This window comes from Drosophila innubila, chromosome X (genome assembly GCF_004354385.1).
Source record: "Drosophila innubila isolate TH190305 chromosome X, UK_Dinn_1.0, whole genome shotgun sequence".
NCBI lineage: Eukaryota > Metazoa > Arthropoda > Insecta > Diptera > Drosophilidae > Drosophila > Drosophila innubila.
Window position 1 is genome coordinate 20,161,382 of NC_047626.1, and position 22,034 is coordinate 20,183,415.

General features: G+C 38.5%; 1 protein-coding gene across 1 annotated transcript; it reads left to right on the forward strand.

Moving 5' to 3' along the window:
- The first annotated feature begins 1,030 nt into the window (after positions 1–1,030).
- On the forward strand, positions 1,031–21,677 carry LOC117788025 (uncoordinated protein 58). The gene is given in 5 exon segments (XM_034626683.1): positions 1,031–1,223; positions 2,059–2,215; positions 2,813–2,909; positions 3,010–3,139; positions 20,098–21,677. Coding segments are annotated over 5 exon segments (1,995 nt in total). The 3' UTR covers positions 21,516–21,677.
- Positions 21,678–22,034: the final 357 nt, after the last annotated feature.

The following is a 22,034-nucleotide window of genomic DNA, read 5'->3' on the forward strand; positions in this document are numbered from 1 at the left end:
AAAAATTCGTTTTATTTGAACCATAAATTAAATTTCAATTTAAAATACCGCAGTAAAAGCGGTTTACAACACTAACAATTTAACTCATTTATCAACAGTTTCTTATTAACTGACTAGTGTGTCAAATTATAAACTTATATAATTGTTAAAAGTTTATAAAATAACAGACACACACACAAACACGCACACAATTTAACAACACTCAACAGCTTAGATCGCATATCAACGCGTTGCCACTTTTGAGTGGTTTTGTAGCGTATTAAAATTTTCGTTTTATATTATGTATTTTGCAGCTAAAATAACTTCCCCTTCTTCCTGTTGTTAACTCAATTACGCCGCATTTGCCATACAATTTGTCTACGCCATATGTGTGTCTCTATGTATCTGTGTGTGTGTGTATGTGTATTTGAGTGTGTGTACAGCATCGCAATATTCATTTTCATTTCGCCAGAATTTTTGTATTTTTTTTTTTTCACGAAAATATTTTACATTTGCAGCATCCGGTGACAATTTTGGCCAACAACAAACATTTTCATAGCTGTGGACAACATTTTATGACGGTCACATAATAACGTGAAGCGACAAAACGGTAAACGTTCCGCCAGCAACAGACGAACAGAAGGAGAAAGTGAAGGGGGAGGAGGAGGAGAAGTTGAAGCTCGACGAAGTATGCAAATTATGTGCCACATGACGCGCCAAATGCTTATGATTTGATTGCGATTCGGCAATCGCTCATTTGTTCATTCGCTCAATTTGCCCATTTGCTCAATTTTGCTGACCTGATAGCCACATTAACTGATTGATTGACGCGAGAGCAGCAACAACTTTTTTTGACCAGCAGCTGCAACAAGGCATGAACAAAAAGCCGCCATTGCCGCTGGCGGCATTTCTCAGCAACGACAGCAACATCAGCGTCAACAGCAACAGCAACAGCAACAGCAACAACACCAGCGGCAGCAACAACATCAGTGCACCAACTGGTGGCAAGAGAATCAGCGGTGCTCGCATGGGTCGTCAAAGCGGTGCAAGCATGTGCTTTTCGAGTGGCGCCACAAATGGCGCCCAAGGTGCAGGCAATTCGGCAAGTGGCAGTGGCAACGTCGCTGGTGGCGCCACCGCATCCACATCGAAGGCGGACAAACAAAGAGATGGCAACGGTGCAATCAGCAGCGGACTCTGCGGTTGCCAAAAGGCGCCCAAATCCCATTGCATATCAGCGACAGGTAAGTTACCTCAACTGCTTTTGGCGGTATCTGGTTGCCTTATAAGTTTCTTTTAATTATTCGTTTGACAATATATCAAAATTGAAAGAAACTCCCATACACAAGGCAGAGTTACTAATTGAAATATCGAGCCCTATTTGCATAAATAACGTAATTTTGAGTAATCGTGTGTCGTGTTTCGTATGCAGCTTGCTGCTTACGTTATAATTGACAGGTCAATATCTTAGTATATAGACAATACAAATTAAGTATTTTGTGTGCACATGCAGTTGGTAAATATGATCACATTTGCATCAAAAAACAAATTTATGCCAATAGGGCTCGATATAAAAGTATCGGTATCACTTTCCAGTTCATTCTCGATTTACTTCACAATCCTTATGAAAATAACCTTTGTTTTTTTTTTTTTTTTTTTTTTTGCAAGAGTAAAAGCAGTCGGCAAAGAAAAAATAACCAAATTTAAATTTATTTCCAACTTTAAACACAGGATATTAGAATTGCAATAGTCGCAATCTATAAAATTTACGTACTTCTACGTTAAGCTCTTATCTTATATTTATTTCATTATATATTTATTTATTTTTATTAATTTTTTTTATATATTTATTCACTCGTAATAGTAATTCAGAATAATTTAGAATCAGAACAGCAAGCAGATATTTTCAACGATTATATATCATAACATAATATAATAATAATGATATTATTTCTCTAGCTTACAAAGTCTGCTTTTAAGTCATTGTACACAGTTTAAAATTTAAAAAAAAATGTGCAAATATTTAAACAATTCTTTATGCTTACTTCTTTTAACTTTCCACGTATCATACACTTTTAGGCGTTTTGCTGTTGGTACTGCTGTACACGGCCATGGGCTCCATCATTTTTGTAACGCTCGAGGGCGAACTGGAGGATGCGAATGCACTGGAAACAGCTGTTGCCGCCTCCAAGCCATATCCCCGCACAGAACTGGCCAATGCCGAGATTCGTTCCAGGTATGTAATATAAACTGTGTTAACATTAAGTGAAGTTTGTGTAGAACATTTAGTGAAGCATAAAACACTAACTGAGCTGATATAGGATTATTTTTAGGTTATGACGTTGAGATTCTATCGGAGATATCTTTAAGAATAAAAAAACACTTTTCTGTTAACAAATAATAAGATTTATTAAATACTTTAGTTTTTGTTCAACGAATTTTAATATTTATTTTTTTGTAAGGCCTCATATCAATTCGAAACGAAAATAGTCGTATCGAAAAAGACATTTACATATAACAATGAACGAAGTACAAAAAATAGTTAGCCTTAAAGAAAATGGATGTTGTTTATTCTTAACATGGTAACTTTATAACTTACTATCGTAATGAAAGGAATTGTTTGTTAAGCAAAACATTCTCAGTTCTAATAGATAACCTGCAAGGTTATAGTTTACATTGATGTTGTACTATAATTTAAGATAGGGACATTAACTTAAAAAAATGTCTGAAAATGATGTCAAAAATCGTCTCAAATTGTATAGGATACATTTATAGTACGTATTGTTTCTATTATTTAACACACTATATTTATCGCACTTTACTTTTCTTGAAGAACTGTTGATCGTCTGTGGTCCATAACGGAGGATCTTAATATACTCTACAAGGAGAACTGGACACGTCTTGCCGCCCAGGAGGTGCAATTGTTTCAGGTCAGTTTTTCTCAACGCTTCTTAAAGCTCTCCCGCCTCACTCTCTTTGTCTCTGTCGCACTCATTTGCTAAATTGTGTGGGTTTGTATCTATCTTACAGGATACTTTGCTGCGTGCTGTGCGCCAGTCGAAGGTTTATCAGCCTGGGGGAGTGCAAATGAATGCACCGACGCACAAATGGACCTACGCCTCGGCCTTTCTCTACTCACTGACATTAATTACAACGATAGGTGAGTAACTCTCCCTCTCTCCCTCTCTCTCTATCACTTGCGCTCTTTCTCTCTCTATCTCCCTTGCCTTCTTGTCATCCATTGAGCTTGCAGCTCTTTTTTCTGAAGATGTGGCAATTTATTAGCACTGAGCTGACGTTTTGCGTCTGCCAACTGCAGAGTTGCCAACGACACAAACATACGCACACCCACTCCTCTTGTGTGTGTGTGCTTGTGTGTATTTTCGAGACGTTGACTGAGCGCCTCAATGCACAGCTGACCGGCTGACTGGATGACTGGATGACTGGATGACCAGTTGACCGCCGCCTGACCGGTTGCTGGTTTTAATTAACAAACTGTCAGCTGGCGGCAAATGCCGAGCCTCGTCTCTATATTTTGTTGTATTTTCTTGATATACTTGTTGTTGTTATTTTTTTTTCTCGTCGATATACGCCCACTTGACAACATTTTTCAATTTACGAGCGCGTTGATTTTGCAATTTCCCCCCAAATTGGCGAGACGGCAGTGCAAAGACTGCAGGGCAAGTGATAGGGACTTGGTTTGGTTGGTGATAGGGATGGTTATAGGGCTGATGATAGAGCCTACGACAGTTACTGGAATGTGTGTGCGCATTGGGCGTAGGCAAGTTGTTGCCGTGTAGAGCATAAAAGAGAGACAGAATGAGCGAAAGAGAGAAGCATTCACGCAACGATTTCAATAAATTATAAGCAGCTCGAGGGCTAAGCAATTTGGCTGACAAGTGCAGAGAGCGATGATAATGTCGATAGCGAGAACAGAACAGGATGGAACATGTCGGCCAGACCAGAACAATTTGCCTGTAGGATGCGGCAACAACAAAAAACCAGAGACACGCAATTAAGATGCATGTAAAATGTCATTAATTTGTCAATATCTCCCAACTCGCTTCATCTTTCTCTCTTAATTTCTCCCACTCTCTTTTGCACTACTGAACTTCCCCATCTCCACTTGCTAATTGTATTTTGGCAAGTTAATGATAAACCCGTGTTAATTACTTATATTTATTTTTTTGAACACGCTCGTGCTAATCAAAGCACTTTCGTGTCATGATCATGGGCTTATCTATGCATTGAGATTACAGGTTCTTATTTATAAGTGTCATTTTGTCTCATGCTTAATGTTTTTTCAATCGAAAAATTGTAGTGGCAATTTTTCCAACAGTTTGCATTAAATTGGGCAATTTAAGTTATTATTTATGTAAATCAATTTTCATATATTTTTTTCTTTTGTGGAGCTGCCTAAAAGATTGATTGACAGACTCATTGATTGAGGGTTTGACTGACAGACTAATTGAAGTTAAGAGTTCGAAACGTGAAATTGCTTTGTAAAGCTTGCAGTTTATTTGTCAAAGATTTGCAAAAATAGATAATTGTTGCTCTTAGATCTATGTATATATCTTGATAAAAACGAACGAAAAGGAATTTTTTTAAATTTAAAACTGTATCTTCCCCTCAAGCGGAGAATATATAATTACATACATTTTTATGTATTTCTATATTTTACTATCTATCATTTTATTTTAGTTGGAAAAAAACAGTGAAAAAATAATAATAAAATCAAAAGCTATTTTATTAAATAATAATATTTAAAAATATATATAAATATATATATGCAGTTTTATATGTATATATAGTAGGTTAAAAAAAACCTTGGGCTTAGGGTTTCCTGAATCAGTTCTTTGCTTCGAATTATCGAACAGAACCTTGTCCAAAACTCTGGATGTATGCTTATTTCTATGTTATTAAAGTCAAGCTTTAACTAAAATGAGTTACAGAACAAAAAACTAATCACGTAAAATAATTATTTAATAATAGGAATTAAAGAGAAATCGATTGCTAACATACTTTAAAACTGAGCTAAGAAAAGGAGAGCAAGGAAAAGCTTAAAAACTTGTATTTCTCTCTGTGTGTGTATATGTGTGTGAGTGTGTGTGTGTGTGGCGTCCAATTACACACACAAAATGAAAGCTGTCAAGTGGCAGCTACACACACCCAGACCCTTGCACACGCACCAACACCCAAGCATAACCCACACACTCGCTCTCGCGGTCGTTAGAATTGTGGCTACATTAACTGAAGCAAGTCAAACGCAAGTAAACATCAAAAGCAGCCTCAACTGACCCGGACTAAAGAATTTCTTTCTCTATTTTTTTTTTTTTTGTCACACAAATGTATTTCTATATATGTACGCGTGTGTATGTGTGTGTGTGTGTGTGTGTTTGTGTACAATACAAATGCGCTGTGAAATCAATCGAATTGTGGCAATCAGCGGCATCAACTTTGACGTCAACATCAACGTCGAATCGACATTTGTCGGAGTGTCAACGGTTGCCAGTCGCCAGTTGCCAGTTGATGGTTGATGGTTGACGATTGTCGGGTCGAGAGATGTTGGATCGGTAGGAGTAGGAACCGCATCGCATTATGGGGAAATTGGGTTTGAAATCAAAACTCAATTTCAGGCACGCTTCATAGCCAAGGCAATGAGCGAGAGAGGGAGAGAGGAAGAGTGGAAGAGCTATCAAAAATCTGTCTAAATAACTCAACCAGTCGCCTCAATCTACCCCTACTCCCTCCGTCTGCCTTAACCTCACTTGAATGTTTGTATTGAGGGTGTCATCGAAATTATTTTGACATCAGACAGACACAGACCGTAAACGTTGCTGCGGTTGGCAGCTAGGGGCAAAACCAAACAACATCCGACTGCCAACTGGCAACGGAGAATTGGCATCTGGCAACGGGCAACGGGCAGGTCATGCAGGCCAGGAATCCATTTAGGGGGAAAACCCTATAACTAAACATATACCAAAGCCTAAAACACAATAACAATCAGTGATGCGCCTAAGCTTGCCCAAATGTATCCCTCTCTCTCTCTCCCTCTCTCTCGCTCTCTCTCTATCTACCTCTCACTCTTTATATCAGTTTGATTATATCTTGCAATCTTTCTATCACTGTGTTAGTCTTTCTCTCTCTCCCTCTCTCTTTCTCTTTTTTCTGTGTGTTGTGCCAGCACATCAATCAATTATGAAACAATTTATCCAAAATGCGTTTTGGGTACATTTTGTCGTCTGGTGGGGATTTTGATTGTTTTATGCATTCCCCTTGGTCTCCCTTTAACTTCCCTTTTGCCTGTCTTGCCCATTTGCCACTTCGCCAAAAGCGTCAGCTGTCGCAACTGTAAAACCGAGTTAATGTGTTTTCTATAAATATAATAATAAATAGCCAGCGTCTGGGGAATTGCTATAGGCCTTTGTCTCACACACACTCATACTCATACACACACACACACACACACACACACACACATACTCATATACACACACATGAATGGAAACTAATAGAGCTTTATTTACTTATTACACAGGTCTACATTTGATTTGGCTTGGGAATTTCGTTTTTTTTTTAGGCACCAGAAAATACAAAACAACTAAACTAAATGATATTTATGAATTTCAAATTGATTTTCAGAGGTCGCAAGTAACTATCAATAACCATGTGTTTCCCTCACACAGGGAGAGAAAAAAAACAATAATTATCTGAGCAGTAACAATTTAGAATAATGCTTCTTCACAAAATAAATGTCCTTGTAAAGGGGAAGATGTAAGTGGATATAAATGAACTGCAGATAACTTGTTCACATTTATTTGTTTTGTCCACCAAAATAATAGTTGTAAAAAAAACATCAAATATTATTTATTTATTTATTTTTTATTTTTTTTCCACTTCTACAAGAGTTAAGGTTACCTATTAAATTTTCGCACTAGTCAGTATATTGAACTGAATTTTTTAAAAGTACTTACAATTTGAAAAAAAAAGAAAAAGACAAAATTAAAGCTATCCATATTTTTGTTTAATTTTATTTTCTATATCTATATCAATTTATTTATAATCTCTTGAAAACTTATTATTTATAATTTAAAAACTTGTATTTATTTTTATTAAGAGTTTGGTTTAACAATCTTTTAAGAGTTAATGTTTTCTTTCTTTCTAAATTTTACTTGACATAGAACAATTTACAATTTAACTTTGGCAAATAAAAGTGCAGTTTAACTACTTTTAATTTAGCATTACCAATTAAGCTTGATATGAAATGTACATTGAAAGTGTTGACTCCACTTCAACACATTTAACATTTAACACAGCAAATAGTAAATCCCAGATAAATGGTTTATTTGGTAGTCCTGTGTCATTTGTCGACATGCGTTTATCGAAATAATCCCGGTCCAGTTGCATACTTACATGGTGGGCTTCACATGTGTTACCAAAGTTGCTGCAGCTCGCAAAGTTTTGTTATTTGTTTTTGCTGCGTTAATACGCTTAGCGGGCATTAAGGAAGCCACAAGAAGGGAGCAGAAGAGAGTTGGCAGGTTAAATCCAAAGTAACCAGGCTATTAGCTTGAATTGGTTAACTCGAATCGATTACATTATGTTCACAACCAGTCAGCCAACTTCCTGCTGTCCTTATCCCTGTTGAGCTATTTTTAATGGTCCCCGCCACCCACACCCCTTTGTTTAGCCATAGGCAATTTTCTTGTTTCGTCGTCCTTCCGCAACACCTTTCAATTAAAATGTAGTCGTGCCACGACACTGGAACAGCATCAGCGTTGTCTATTGTTTAGGCCAGAATGACTGACTGTCGTCGCAAGCTGTAAATCTGGCTCTTTGCCTAATGGCCAACAGCGTTTGTCAGCAATTGGCACATACAACAAATTTCATTGCCTACTTTTTGGGGCAATTTCGCCACTCGCTAATGATGCTACACTCAACACACACTCTTAGTTACACACTCAGAATATTACATGCATTTTAGTGCCTATTATTTAAAAAGTTTACTAGTGATCAAGAGATCTCACTTTCAAGTGTGGCAAGTGCGTAAATCTAATGAGCCTTTTATGCAGTTTAAGAGCTTTTCAACTATTGATTGATTGCACCCAGGTGATATCACAAATGCCAACCCAATTGCCTTCTGGTAAATCCCTTAAGTAGACGCTCAATTTTAATATGTTTGTTCGCTTTTATAGAGAATAGTTACAGGGTCTCTTACGGTCGCTTTCCCTCGATTGTAGCTTGTGTTATTGCCCCGATTTCAATAATTTAAAAAAAAACTTTCAACTAATGCGATGTTGTTGCTGTGGCAATACAATTTCAATTTATTTGCCAGCTAATAAACGAGTCGATATTATGGGAAATTAATATCACGCATAGAGAGAGAGCGAGAGAGAAGTGTTTCCCAGTGTTTGTAAAGTAATAAAATTAACACATATGCACATAAATTTTAACATCTGCGATACAACCAAATGCGCTTCTATTAAGCAGGGCTGTCTCATGCTTCTTTCTCTCTCTCTCTCTCTCTCTCTAGCAAACCTCTCTTTCTGCCTTTTCCCATGCCTTTGTTGGCTTTACATATAAGGTCACTCTGTGTTTGTGTATTTCGCTGTTTTGATTTATGCCTTTCATGATTGCTGACAGCCCATGTGCTGTGGCTTTTGCGGGTATTCTCTCCACCTTTCTTTCTCTCTCTCTCTCATAGACACTCCCTGCTATCTATCTCTTTCTTTCTATTCGCGCGCTGTAAACATAATGTAATTATGATTGTGACAGCGGCAATTCACTTATAGCAACTGCAGTCACAATCAGAAGCACCTTACATACACATATACACACACACACACAAACACACACACACACACACATGCATGTACACAGCTGAGTCCACAAATATGCTTACCATTTACCTGTTTGTTGCTCATTATAAATTTATTATTAACAACGGACGAAACGCTATCTGTATGATAAAAGCGACATATTGATACCCTGTAAATTATATCAAATGAAACTTGTGGATACTAAAATTTCACAAAAAAGGGTATTCAGCATGTTGCTTATATAACACCTCACTCGATAAGTCCCGGGCCTAACTAATGAAACAACAACTTTTATACAAAATTCAATTTAAATCGACAATGTTATATTTCTCAAAGATTATACCCTGATTCCATCGCTTCTCTATCTTGGTGTCTCTAGCTCTTATATTCTGAGATCTATTTGTTCATACAGACAGACGGACATTGCTATATCGACTTGGGTATTGATGCTGATCAAGAATATACACACTTTATAGGGTCTGCCACGCCTCCTTCTGCCTGTAACGCACATATTCGTTAAAACAAAACCAATAGACTCCTGTACTTTTTTTTGAGTACTGGGTCCATAATCTTATTCTAAACTTTTTAATCTGATTGGGTTTTTTCTGGGTTTTCGCCAATCCTTGCAACAAATGTTGGATCAATTTAACAATTTTTGAATTTTCCAGACGTAAAGTAACTTAACTTGATTTAACATTTTTATATTTTCAGTCATTATATTAAATCGAGTATTATAATTAATAGTTTTATAGTTTAATAGTTTATTATTATTATTTAATTCTTATTTTTATTTTCAGGTAATGCTTAATTTATACTGTCCGTCGACTAGTTTTATTCGATACTATATAAATAAATACAAATAAAGAACGTTTAAAAACACATGGTATTTTCTAGACGAGCAAACTTAACTAAAGCTTTCTTCCTTGTTTTTGACAAGGGTAACATTTTGGAATTAGGTCTGTTTCCATACCAAACAACTAGTAGTTCGCCTTTTAAATTTTAAATATGACGACTACATACATATTTGTTGCACAAACAAAGGGAGAATTGCATACATTACTTTTAAATGATTCAATAAAAGCAAGGCTATGTGTGTGCTATAAATTTTCCAATTGAATTGATTCGTAACTAGCCTGTGATAATAATAAGACTAATTGCATTGCACAGAACTCAATTGCCAAGGGAATAATTTTTCAATTTCTCTTTCAAAATCAGAGAATATCTTACTATTTACTATTCCTTCTATCTGTGCAATTCCTTTGTCTATTTTTCTACTTTTGGTAAATTTCTAACAAGTGCATTCACATACACTCACATTGGCAAACTTTATTCCGTTTTAAGAATCCTTCTCTCTCCCTTTCCTTTATGACTCATGGCTTTCGCTTTGTTGTAGAACTCCATAGTCTAGGATTGTCGGAATATTGCAGGTTGCAGTTACGCACAGTGTGTCGGTGTTTCGGCTGCATTTACAATGAACATTGACATGATCCATGGCCTGTTTTTAATTGGCTTGAAATGTATTCGAATTTCTCGCATTGTTAATCGAATACTGCATTGGTAAATTTTTCTGCACTCATAAATAAATGCCATCCAAAAACGACCGTACTTGAATTAAAATCAGCACCTTTTACAACGATGAAAGGTCGCTAACCAACAAAATACACCATTATTAAATGTTATTCAGTTTAAAATTAGTATACATACTAGTGTGTGTTTAAAGACAAAATAAAATAAAATAAGTTTGTCAAGATTTGAAGTATCTCAGAAAAATCTCATTTTAAGATATCTCAAGTTTTAACTTTAAAGTTGTGTGTATTGTTAGATAGTTAGTTCAAATATATATTTATATATTATAAAATACTCTTTTTCTCCATTTTCCACACCGTTCCAAATATTTTGTATTAATTTTCGAATCAACTTAAAATGCCTTATTTTTCTATTATATTTTTAATATTTCTCCATCTTAATTAAATGCCTTTTTTCTTATTTTCACCCTGTCATTCTATTCCATTGTCTCACTCGATCTTCCTTTCTCAATGTTTTCTCTATCACACTCTCTCTACCTCGCTGCCTTTCTCTTTTGTTTTCATAACTCATATTCTGATGGTTTAGTCTTTGTGCTTTATTCTCGTTCCGTCCTTTCAACTCATACATTCTTCTTCTTAGTCTGTCTCTATTATATTTACATTTCTTTCCCCCTCGTTTATTCTATAACTTCCGTTTATTAGTCTCCCAACTCTGCATCTTTATTTGTAGCGCTGCACACGTATCACTAAAATTTTTAAAGAATAATTGTCTAATTTTAATAAGATAATTCTTTCCTTAATGTTCTGTCCCCCTTCAAGAGTTTTTTTTTTAAATTCATTCTATATTTTTCCAGTCTCCAAGAAGATATTATACTTCACTATCTCTTTATAACATATTCTTTTCTATTTCTCTTTCCTTTCTAATTTATTTTCTTTCTTTATCCGATTTATTTCCAATTGCAAATATCATTGCCTACATTTGGGGGCTGCATTATTTAGTGTTAATTGAAATACTTAACTAACTTTATCAAATTTGACTGGAAAAACTCCAGTTAATAAAAACAATAATTATTTTCTTATCTGAGATCTGTTGATTTAAAAAAGCTATCAATATTCCCAGCTGTTATTGCATTGATAAACAAACGATGCTATTTACATGTCCTGTCATTGTACCGATGTTTTCGCATATAGAACAACTTTATTACGCACTTTGACCATGGGCCATTATTTCATGCGTTGGCCACAATCATTATCGAGTGGCAGCTGCAAGTGCTAAAGTTCTTCATTGTCATTTCCACTTTCCATTCACTCTTGCATTCCCAATTCTCTAGCTCATTTCTCATACAAATTCGCATTCAGTTGTTCATACACATCAATGTGACAGTTTATGTTGTTGTTGTTGATGTTGTTGTTCGTAAAGGTCATTTGTTGAACCCTGACTTATGACAGGCGTCACGTTTTGTTGTACTTATGTAATATTATTATTACACAATTTGTATGCGTTGCCATTTTGATTATTGTTGTCGCTGTTGCTGTTGCTGTTGTTGTCGTTGTTGCTGTGGTTGTTGGTCGAGTGGCAACTATAATTTGTGACACGTGCCACCAAAAATCTATGGCCGGTCACTTGGGTGTTGCCTTTGCCTGATTGTTGTTTATGTTGTTGTCGTTGTCGTTGCTGTTGTTTTTGTTGTTGCTATCGATATTGTTGTTGCTTCGATTGTTGTTTGAGAAAGCAGAAAAAAAAGCGCGGCAGTTTATTTTATTTTATTGCAATTCATCGCAGCTCGCACACGCATTTTTATGGCCTCAACGCTGCGTGGGTGTCTATTGTCTCTGTGTGCGTGTGGGTGTGTGTGTGTGTGAGTGTGAGCTGTGAGTTGTGTGTGTGGGCGTGTATGGTGTCAAATATAAAACAAATAATGCCATGAGCGTGGCATACAACGCGCCAACAACAATCACTGATAAGTCAACATTCTGCTGATGCAAACATTTTTCGCCCGAAAACCTCCACCACCCCGCACCCCCTAGACACCTCTTCCTCACGCTCTGCAATGCGGAGGACAGCGCCTACACCATACTAAATGGCATGCTTATACACACACACACACCAGACACACACACACACACACACCAGACACACACTCACGCATCCAACTCGCTGTTATTCAGGGAAGCGCGTAACGAACCACTCAACACTTTATGTGCTACACTCTCCTTTCCTTATCCTATCTCTCTGTCTCTTTTTTTTGCCAAGAGGTCCTCCCTTCCCCTCCTCTCATGACAGGATGCATACATTTTTTAATGTCTTGCTACAACAACAGCAATAACAACTGAAGCAAGTAGGAATGTTATAGTTGAGCGCAGTCGACTGTGAAATGCTCACTATCCGTATTTTAGATTGAGTCACACCAGATAATAATAATTTAAACAAAAAAATAAGTAAAAACTAATTTAAATGTTAAAACAAATTAAAACTATCTTAAACAAATTAAACATATCTAGTCAAGAATGTATGTAAATGTATTGGTGTATGTATGGGTAAAGAAAAGTTATAAAAAAAATATTCCGCTGTAATTTAAATCAAGACTAATCGATATTAAATCTTTAAATAACTTGACAAACATATAAAAAAAAATACATTCAGGATAAGTATTATGTTATTTAATTTTTTTCTTAAATAAATTGAAGGTTATTATGAAATACTTTGGAGTCGATCACGAATAGCGTTTATATCATAATTTAGTTAAAGTGTTGCTTTTGATTTCTAAGCACCTCTTTGAAGAATTGTTGGCAACTTTTTTAGCTCTAGTTCTTAGTGTGTTTTGATAGTCAAACGAATGATTGACTCGCCTATTGATACTGATCATTATTATTTATGCTTTATGGGATCGATGATTTTCTACTTTCTGCTTTTTATATGCACGCACATTGCCGTTAAGTTATAATAATACTGAGTATAACAACGATAAAAACAAGAGAAACTCGATATGTGTCACACTAACATACCAGTTGGGACTTACCATGCCACGTTGCGTAGCAGCGTCGCGTGGCACAAAGCACCCGGACTCTCTCTCCCCCGGTCCGCAACCCGTTTGTCTTTGTCCTTTGACCGAGCTCGGCAGTTTTTCATCGGCAACATAACGACGACAACAACAGCTGCTGCTGATGTAGCTTACTGCAGCGCATCAATCTTTTAAGCTATGAGGAGGCTTGCACTTGGGGCAACGAGGTGCAGTGGCAAAGGGGGGTCACAGCTGCCCGTTTTTGTTGTTGTTGCTGTTGTCGGCAATCAAATGGACAATTGTTGTGCTGTTGCTGCAACTGCTGCAACTGCAATGGCGAATTCAATATTATGGCAGATCAATGCTTAATAATGCCATCAAATCAAATGGCAACAACTGCACTTGCAACAACAACAACAACAGCAACAGCAACGACAAAAATAAACTCATGGGGCATGGCTTTAGCTTTGTGTGGCATTTGCATTAAGTTGCCTTTTGCCAGCAGCGTTGCCATCGCCATTCGAGTGGCCACTCTGTCACATTTCAGCATCTACTTTTCCACCACCCCTCCCTGTTCCCCATCCCCCTTTATCATTCTCTTGCTCACTCTTAACCTTCAGCATGCTTGACAAATTGTTCAAAAACTGTTACAGCAAACTTGCAGCGCGCAGCGGAAAAGCATTTTGTTTCCGTTCATTTTTTTTTGTTTTTTTGTTTTTTGTTCGCTGTTGCAAGCTGGCGAAAAATGCAAAAATTGGTGGAGAGAAAAGTGTTATACAAACACATTAAGTCATTATGTGTTACTCGATTGTTATGTAAACGCGCAACTGTTTCAGCTGTCAGCTTGATTCAAGACTTTCGTACAACACTTAGGACTGCATACAAACTAGTATAAAAGTCTATTGAAGCAAATTTTTAAGTTAGCAAACAAAGAGCCGGAAATTCGGTCAATTTACAAGTGTTATACATAATACCTATTGACTGCACAACCCAAAATGATAATTATTGTAACGTATCGCAATGCATACTTATAAACTGTTATACAACTGTTATACTAGCTGTTATACTGCCTTCAACTTGTCAACAGACAGCATTGCATTTAATATTCTGTGGTAAATAATTCAAGCCCGTCTGCTTTGCTGTCATTGCAACCGTTATACACTGCATTATGGCCTAAAATGGCCAAATTAGCATCAGTCAGTAATTCTACTGTTTTACGATGTTCAAAATGAAACTATGATTTTAATGATGAGAGATTTCACTCTCTCTTTTCATTGCTGTCAGTCTTACGCTGCTTCTCTTTCCCTCCCTGGCTTTCTCAATTTGTTTGTTATTCATGTTTGGACATTTTTATGCATGTTTTGACATGTTTATGCCCCACTGGCGTCAGTTCACATTGTCATAAGCGCATTCATCGTTTTACGAGCAAATGCCACGCCCAAAACAGCGATTGCCTTGCCTCCACCCCTTCCACCAGCCTCTTAAATTCGCTGCTGAGCGATTGCAGCAGCCATTTTGGACTGTTTGTCATTGTTGTATATGTGGGTGGGTGTGTGTGTGTGTGTGTGTTTGCTTTGCTTTTATTTCCATTTCGCGTTTGTTTGTCACTTAAATGGCCAACATCGTTGCTGGCGACGCCGCGTCTCGATAACAATTTTAATAGGCCATTTAATTTTTAATTAATTCCTTAAGCGGCAGTTGGCATGTCATAAAAATGTTTGCTGTCATGTTGTTGCTGTTTTTTTTGGAGGTGGCGAGGGGAGACATTGTCTTTTGTATAGCTGCATATCATTATGATGATTATTTGTTATTTTCCCATTTCCATTTCCACAAATTTTCATCTCTCCATCTCCTCGTTTTGTTTATCTTTTTTGCGTCGCTTTGTTTATTGAACATTTGTCTATTTATAACGATGAGGCGCGTGATTCTGTCGCAATTTCATTACTCACTGCTGACAGACACACACATAGGCACGCACACATATTTATAGTGTTGCAAAGTGTTTAATTAAAACGTTGCAACTTTAAATGAGTCGAGTATTGAATTGAATTGAGCTCGTGTCGCGTGTTTGCTTTCGTGTCACGAGTTATCCAATTGCCTTTACCCATGGGGTCGAATAAGATAATACAATTTTGTGCATGCTCGTGCGTGTTTATGCTTGTCCACGTGGAATACAATAACACACATACATAAGCGTAACTAAACACAGGACTCAACACGATTTAACACTTGATTCAACACGAGTAAACACGGTTAACCATTGAAGCAGCACGACCAAACTTGTCCCCACTCTACGCTACACAACTCAACATGTTTAGACACGACTAAATTTGTCCCAAAAGGACTCTACAACATTTAAACATGACAATACGCGATACAACAAGACACAACATGACGTAACATGACTCCTCTCCACATTGTGTGAAACTAATTAGGGAATTAAGTTGGATATCAGTATAATTGTTGAATATTTTTTTGGTAGCAACAGTTTTTTTTTAGTTTCATTATTGCCAAAAAAAATTATAAAATGAAATTAATGGGAAATTACGCGAACTAAACAGTTTAATTATTTAGTATTTTATTTTATTTTTACTCTAATTTTACTCATATCAAATTTAAAATAATTAAATAAATTATTACGCAAGCCGTTCAATATTTTTTAGAAACTTCACACTACTAAAAAAGTATACTTTAAGAAGTAAGTTAAGCACTAAAACTGTTTGGCATCTAAATAAGAAATTATTTTAAAATTCTTAAGATACTAGAGTCTTTATCTTTGATCGTGCTCGATGAAGTTTTTCTGCTTTCTGTCTCTCTCAATCTGTTTCTTCATAATTTCTTGTTAAATTCTGGTAAGTAGATCAATTTAACTGAGGGATAACAAAACATGTCGCGTTGACCTCCAGTCTGGTCTGTTTCAGACTTAAGTTCCATGCTGCCACGCCCACAGCCCACATCCTTTAGTGAGCTGGCAATAGCAATATCGTCCTGTGGTGCCCGCCTTCGTTCCCTTTCCCCTATTTATGCGCATTGTTTGGTTTTATATTTGAGCAATTTTTGTGACTCTCTTAATAGCTTTTTGTGAAAATTAATTTCTTAGCTATTAGAGACTCTCACTGGCTCTCGCTGTGCCACTTCCCTCAGCCCCCACCGTTCCTACTCTCTGAGCGTCAATGCCTCTTTTCTCTTTCCTCTTTCCTCTATCCCCTTCTCTCGTTTCGCACCCTCAAGCTTCTAGAGTCTACGCCTGAGTGTGTGTATTTTGTAATTACTTTATGCCCGAAAATTGCCGTAGTAAAATATTTTGTTGGTTTTGGCCCCCAACTAGAAATATAGAGAGGGAGGGAGAAAGCGAATGAAGGGAAGGGGAGGGGCGGGGGTGGAGAAGTGGCAGTGGCAACGAGAAATAAAGAGAGGTTGGAGCTGGTCGGCCTTTGAAGCTCGAGGTCATGCTACCGAGGCCGGACGTTGCTCGTTGCTTGCTTTGCATTTATTATTGTCGCTACTGCTGTTGTTGTTGCTGCTGTTGTTGCTGTTGTTATTGTTGGTACTGCTTTTGTAGCTTCTTTAGCTGTGCGTTGTAATCAATGGCCACTAATCAAATCAAACGACTTGCGTTGCTGCATGCGCAATGTGCTGCTCGTTGACAGTGAGAGAGGCAAAGGCAGAGGCAGAGTGAGCGGAAGGAAGCTGAAGGGAACAAGTCGGAAATTTTGGGGATACTCTGGGCTAAAACGTAACCGCTGCCACTTTACCATGAACCGGAAACTCAAAGTGGCAACCAGAAAGAGTCCACTTTCCACTTTGATGGCAACACAACAAGCTGCAAATTCACTCAAGCGAGCAGCCCGACAGTTCGGACAGAAGTCTCTCTCTCTCTCTCTCTTATTTCAGAGAGTGTTTGCTTATTTCGGACAATGGAATTGTCTATTTATAGACCAACTACCAATCCAATCAATTAATGCAATCATCTTAACTGCGGCTGAAATATCTATCCAAATTAACAGTCAATCAGTTGATCTGAGCATGAGGTTTATAAGAGAGAAAGAGACATAACAAATGCAAGTAAAATAAATAATTCAATATCGAAAATCATCTTTATTTATTATTTATTAATTTATTTGGGTTTCTATATCAAAAGACTCCTGTTTTTTTTATCAGTGAACCTCGATCACTAGCTCATATTAAATTAAGGAGCATTTGCTGTATCCTTCTGTTGGTAGCAAATGATCAAAAATAACGGAAAGAGTTCGGTGAGCCAAGTGAGCCAAGTGAGCCGGAATGTGCCCACCACTTGATCAAAAGTTAATTTGCGTCGTATCCTTTAGTCACACACTCTTGCTTTGGATATTTTTGTGCCATTAAGTCAAGCCCACAAATAACAACACCACGTACAAAAAACAGCATTAACTTTAACAGCAACAATATTTCAAATAGTTTTACTTTTATGCTGGATAAACTTGAAAATTGCTACGCATACTCGTAATTGGCTGTTTTCCGAAAGCCTGAGGCCTTGTTTCCTCCCTTGGTCTACCCTTTGCCATGCCACTATTACAAATCTTGGTGAGTTGAAAGGTCCGAGTGGATTGAGGAGGGGGTAATGATAGAAGGGCCGTATCTGTATCCACAATTTGAGGCCGACATGTGCACGCCGTTAGTTAGTTAGTTATAACTACATACAATTTTATGGAGACCATATTGTAAATGTTATAATTTTCACTAACAATTTTCACCAAGCGGCTGCTGTGGGTTGGGTGTAAATTCATGACTTTGGCCAAGGCATTGGTGTGGATAAGAGGTCAGAGAACGATGTGTACACCTAGGTGTATGTACGTAGGTGTACGTACGTATGTATGTATGGATATGACTCGTCTATGACCATAGGGCAGTTGGCTTTCGGCCTGGGATTCAACTGCGGCTCAGGCTTTAGCATGATGATGATAATTTTTAGCAACTTTTTGCGTAGCTTACGGACTTCGAGCGGGTTACGGTATCCCCTAAACCAACGCTTACCCTCAGTCTCTCCCCCTCAGCGACGCTCTGAGCTTCTCTCCCCCACTTTCTCGCTCTTCTTCTCGGCTGCTCGCTCTAGCACATGTGCACTTAAACGTGCTTGGGGTTTTAAAGTATTATTACATTATGGGTACAGCCAAAAGCATTTGCTGTATTCTCTCTTTTTTTATTTTATTCATTTTTTAATACCCTGTAAAGGCGACTGTACATAGCGTTACCCACAGATAACACCTCCAAAATGTTCTTGACGGCTAGAATCATAGAACATAATTTCAGGCCGGTTTCAGAAACCTGTAAACCATTGTTTGTTTCAAATTATTGTCAAATTGTATGCAAACAAAAAAATCAATTTAGTTTCTTCATTTTTTCTTGACACTTTACATATTTTTGTAGTCTTATTATTATTTTCATAACTATTTTTTAAAATTTTAGAGAATACAACTTAAGATAAAGATTTTATTATTATCTATTCACTGTTTTAAAACTAAAGTTAGTTTAAGTAAAAAGTAAGTATGATGTATTAAAAAAACTGTTTTTTCTCTGGATTATCAATTTTTTTTTTGCTAATTTAAAGCAGTTTGGGTTTTATATTTAGGGGTAAACAACATTTTAAATGATAATTTTATAATTCGTTTTGGGAATCTCAACAGCTTGACCTTAACAAAGATGAGATAAGCAATTTCCGTAGTATCTTATAGTCGTACCCATGAGGTTTTGCGCATTTTTACTTGTTTTCTCTGATATTTTTGCTGTCGCAATGTTGGCTTTTTATTTTTAAGTAATAAAATTTAATACATGGCTACATAGTCGCATCACACACACACACACACACACATGTTCGACACATACACACACACACACAGAGAGAAACACATCTTTTTTATATATTATATATATGTATACGCACATTTTACTCAATTATAAAAGTTTCCACATTAAAAGTTCATTGCTGGAGCCGGCCAAGCGAGATCCGGCGCCGCATTCGGTCCAAGACTCTTTTGGATACGGTCGGCATGTTGGGTTAGGTCGTGCCCGGCGGCTGTAACATCTACGTAGCTGCCCCCTCACTTCCTTCTGTCCACATTCCCACGTTAGCTCTCTTCCTCTCCTGCCGGCTATATGGGCGACAACATCAAAGCCATAGTCAAAAGCAAAACGTCTGGCCGTAAAAGTGCTTGTTGTTGTAGTTTTTTCCCCTTTTTCGTTTTTTTTTTGTGGCCAACACAGGAAAAATTAAAAACGTTGTTGCAGTACGGCAAATTACTCTATCAAGGGGGATTGAAAGTGGTGGCGAGGTAATCCAATGGTAATGCCATGTTTTTCAAGTCAATGAAGGCAAATGAATGCCCGGATGTTATATTATGAGTCTGTTAACAGTGCCAAGTTAACTCTTATAACTGTTATACGAAAACTAATATACAAATGTTTATACAGATCAAGATACAGAACTCTTTTTTATCATAGACACTGCAGAAATTCTGTGTGTTGGTCTAAGGTGGAAGAAAATCTATAAAATGAAAAACTGTTATACAATGCGATTCAACTTTCAATAAAATTTTCGAATCCTACTGTTATACAATGTGTTATACAGTGTTATACTGTTATACAGTGTTATACTGTTATACAAAGTGTTATACTGTTATACAGTGCTATACTGTTATACAAAGTGTTATACTCTGTGGTATGAAGTGCTAACAAATAACTGTCATACTGTTGTACTAATTTCAAATTCTCTTCTCTCTCACTCTGTCCTTACAGGCTACGGCGGCATTTCGCCTCGCACACAATGGGGCCGCGTGGCGGCTCTTGTTTACGCTCTGTTCGGCATACCCATTGTTCTGCTCTATCTATCCGCCATGGGCGAGGCACTCTCGGCCGGAATGCGATGCCTGTTTCGACGTCAGCGTGTCAAGGGCAGCGTGGCCAGCGGCCCCGCAACTGGAACCAGCGGTGGCCGCAAATCGGACAAGGTCAAGGGCCAGCAACAGTATGGCCATCCGGCGGGTAAACTGCATCAATACGGCTTACCCCCCTCGGTCTATCAGCAACAACAACAACAGCAGCAGCAGCAGCAACAACAGCAGCAACAGCAACAACAACAGCAGCAGCAACAAGGCAGAAAATCAATTGCAGATGCATCCCGAGGATCACCCAGCGTACCCATCTCGATCTGTGTGTGCGTTCTCCTTTGCTATGTCACAAGCGGCGCCATTTTGTTTCACAAGTTGCAGAATTGGAGTGTGCTCGAATCCTTGTACTTTTGCTTCACCTCGTTGGGAACTATTGGATTTGGCGAATTGGCACCGAGCGGCACTTTGACATTGTACACCGCCTCCGCATACATATTGGTGGGCATGGCTGTGGTGGCCATGTGCTTTAGCCTGATCCAAACGGAAATTGTGATGTGGCTGCGTCGCTTCAGTGTTCAGGATCATGTGATGCCCAAGGCTGAGGAATTGGCACTAGTTACCGTGGCTGTCACACCGAAACCCTCCTGACAACGACCCAGTGCCGAGCTAATGGGCGGCGCTGGCTCAGCCATCGGCACTGGAGGCGGCGTTCAACCGGCCAATAGTCTCGGCCAGCATCAGACCATGTTCTTTGGCCCGGCCCACACACTGACACAGTACAGCTCATTGCCGCGTCGCAGTCACATGACACATGGCGGTGTCGGTGTCGGTGTCGGTGGCATTGGCGTTGGTGGCGCCTCCACATCGGCATTTCAACGCAACACGCCCATACGTCGGTCCACCGGGATCCCAGAGCATCACATGGAATACTTTGTGCCACGCAGCATCAGTGAGTTTAATCTGTCGGGCGTGGGTGACTTGGCATTGCCGCCACCACGTCGCTTCTCGCCCAACATGGGCATGGCCATGCCCATGGGCGTCGGTGTGAATATGGGCGTCAACATGGGCATGGGCATGGGCATGCCACATGGCCTACAGTTGGGCCCACCACAGACGTTACTCTGTGCCGCTGCCACGCCTGCGGCACCGCCGCCCGCCCAACTTCAGATTGTGACATTGAAGCCACGCAGCGAGAAAATGGTCACCTTTGAGGATGAATCGAAATCCGCAGTGTCGGCAGCGACAACGTGTCCACATGGCGTGCCAACCACGCCCCGCAAAACCAATGCCGGAGGATCGACAGCAACGGGCGACATCTTTATGTGACCAGCCATCTGACCAACTGTAACTACAGTGGAGCCACAGCCTTCATCCGTCGAGGATGATTCCGAGCTAAATGCGGCGTTGCGATTGCGCGATAGCATTGATGATGCACTCTGTCCCAAGCAGGCACCTGGTGAGGTGATACGCGTCTAAAGAGCAGGTTGATGAGGGCACAGGGCGACGGGTGGGGAGGGGTTGGGGGGCAATGCAAATATACACACACACACTGTAAGTATATGCACACAAGCACACAGCGACACTCACGAACAAGCAGACTGAGAGAGAATGCTTTGAAATCAAGTGAAAATGCGGCACACAAAATTCACAGAATTTCGCTTTGCTAATTGGATGCCCAGCAACAACAACAACATCAACAGCAACAACAACATTACCATAGTGTTATTTAATTTATGTAAGTTAAGCAAATATTTCTGATTATGCGTGTAAATATTAAATAACAACAACTATTGCGGCGCGTGTTGTACATAAGTATATATATATACATACACACCCGTACATCCA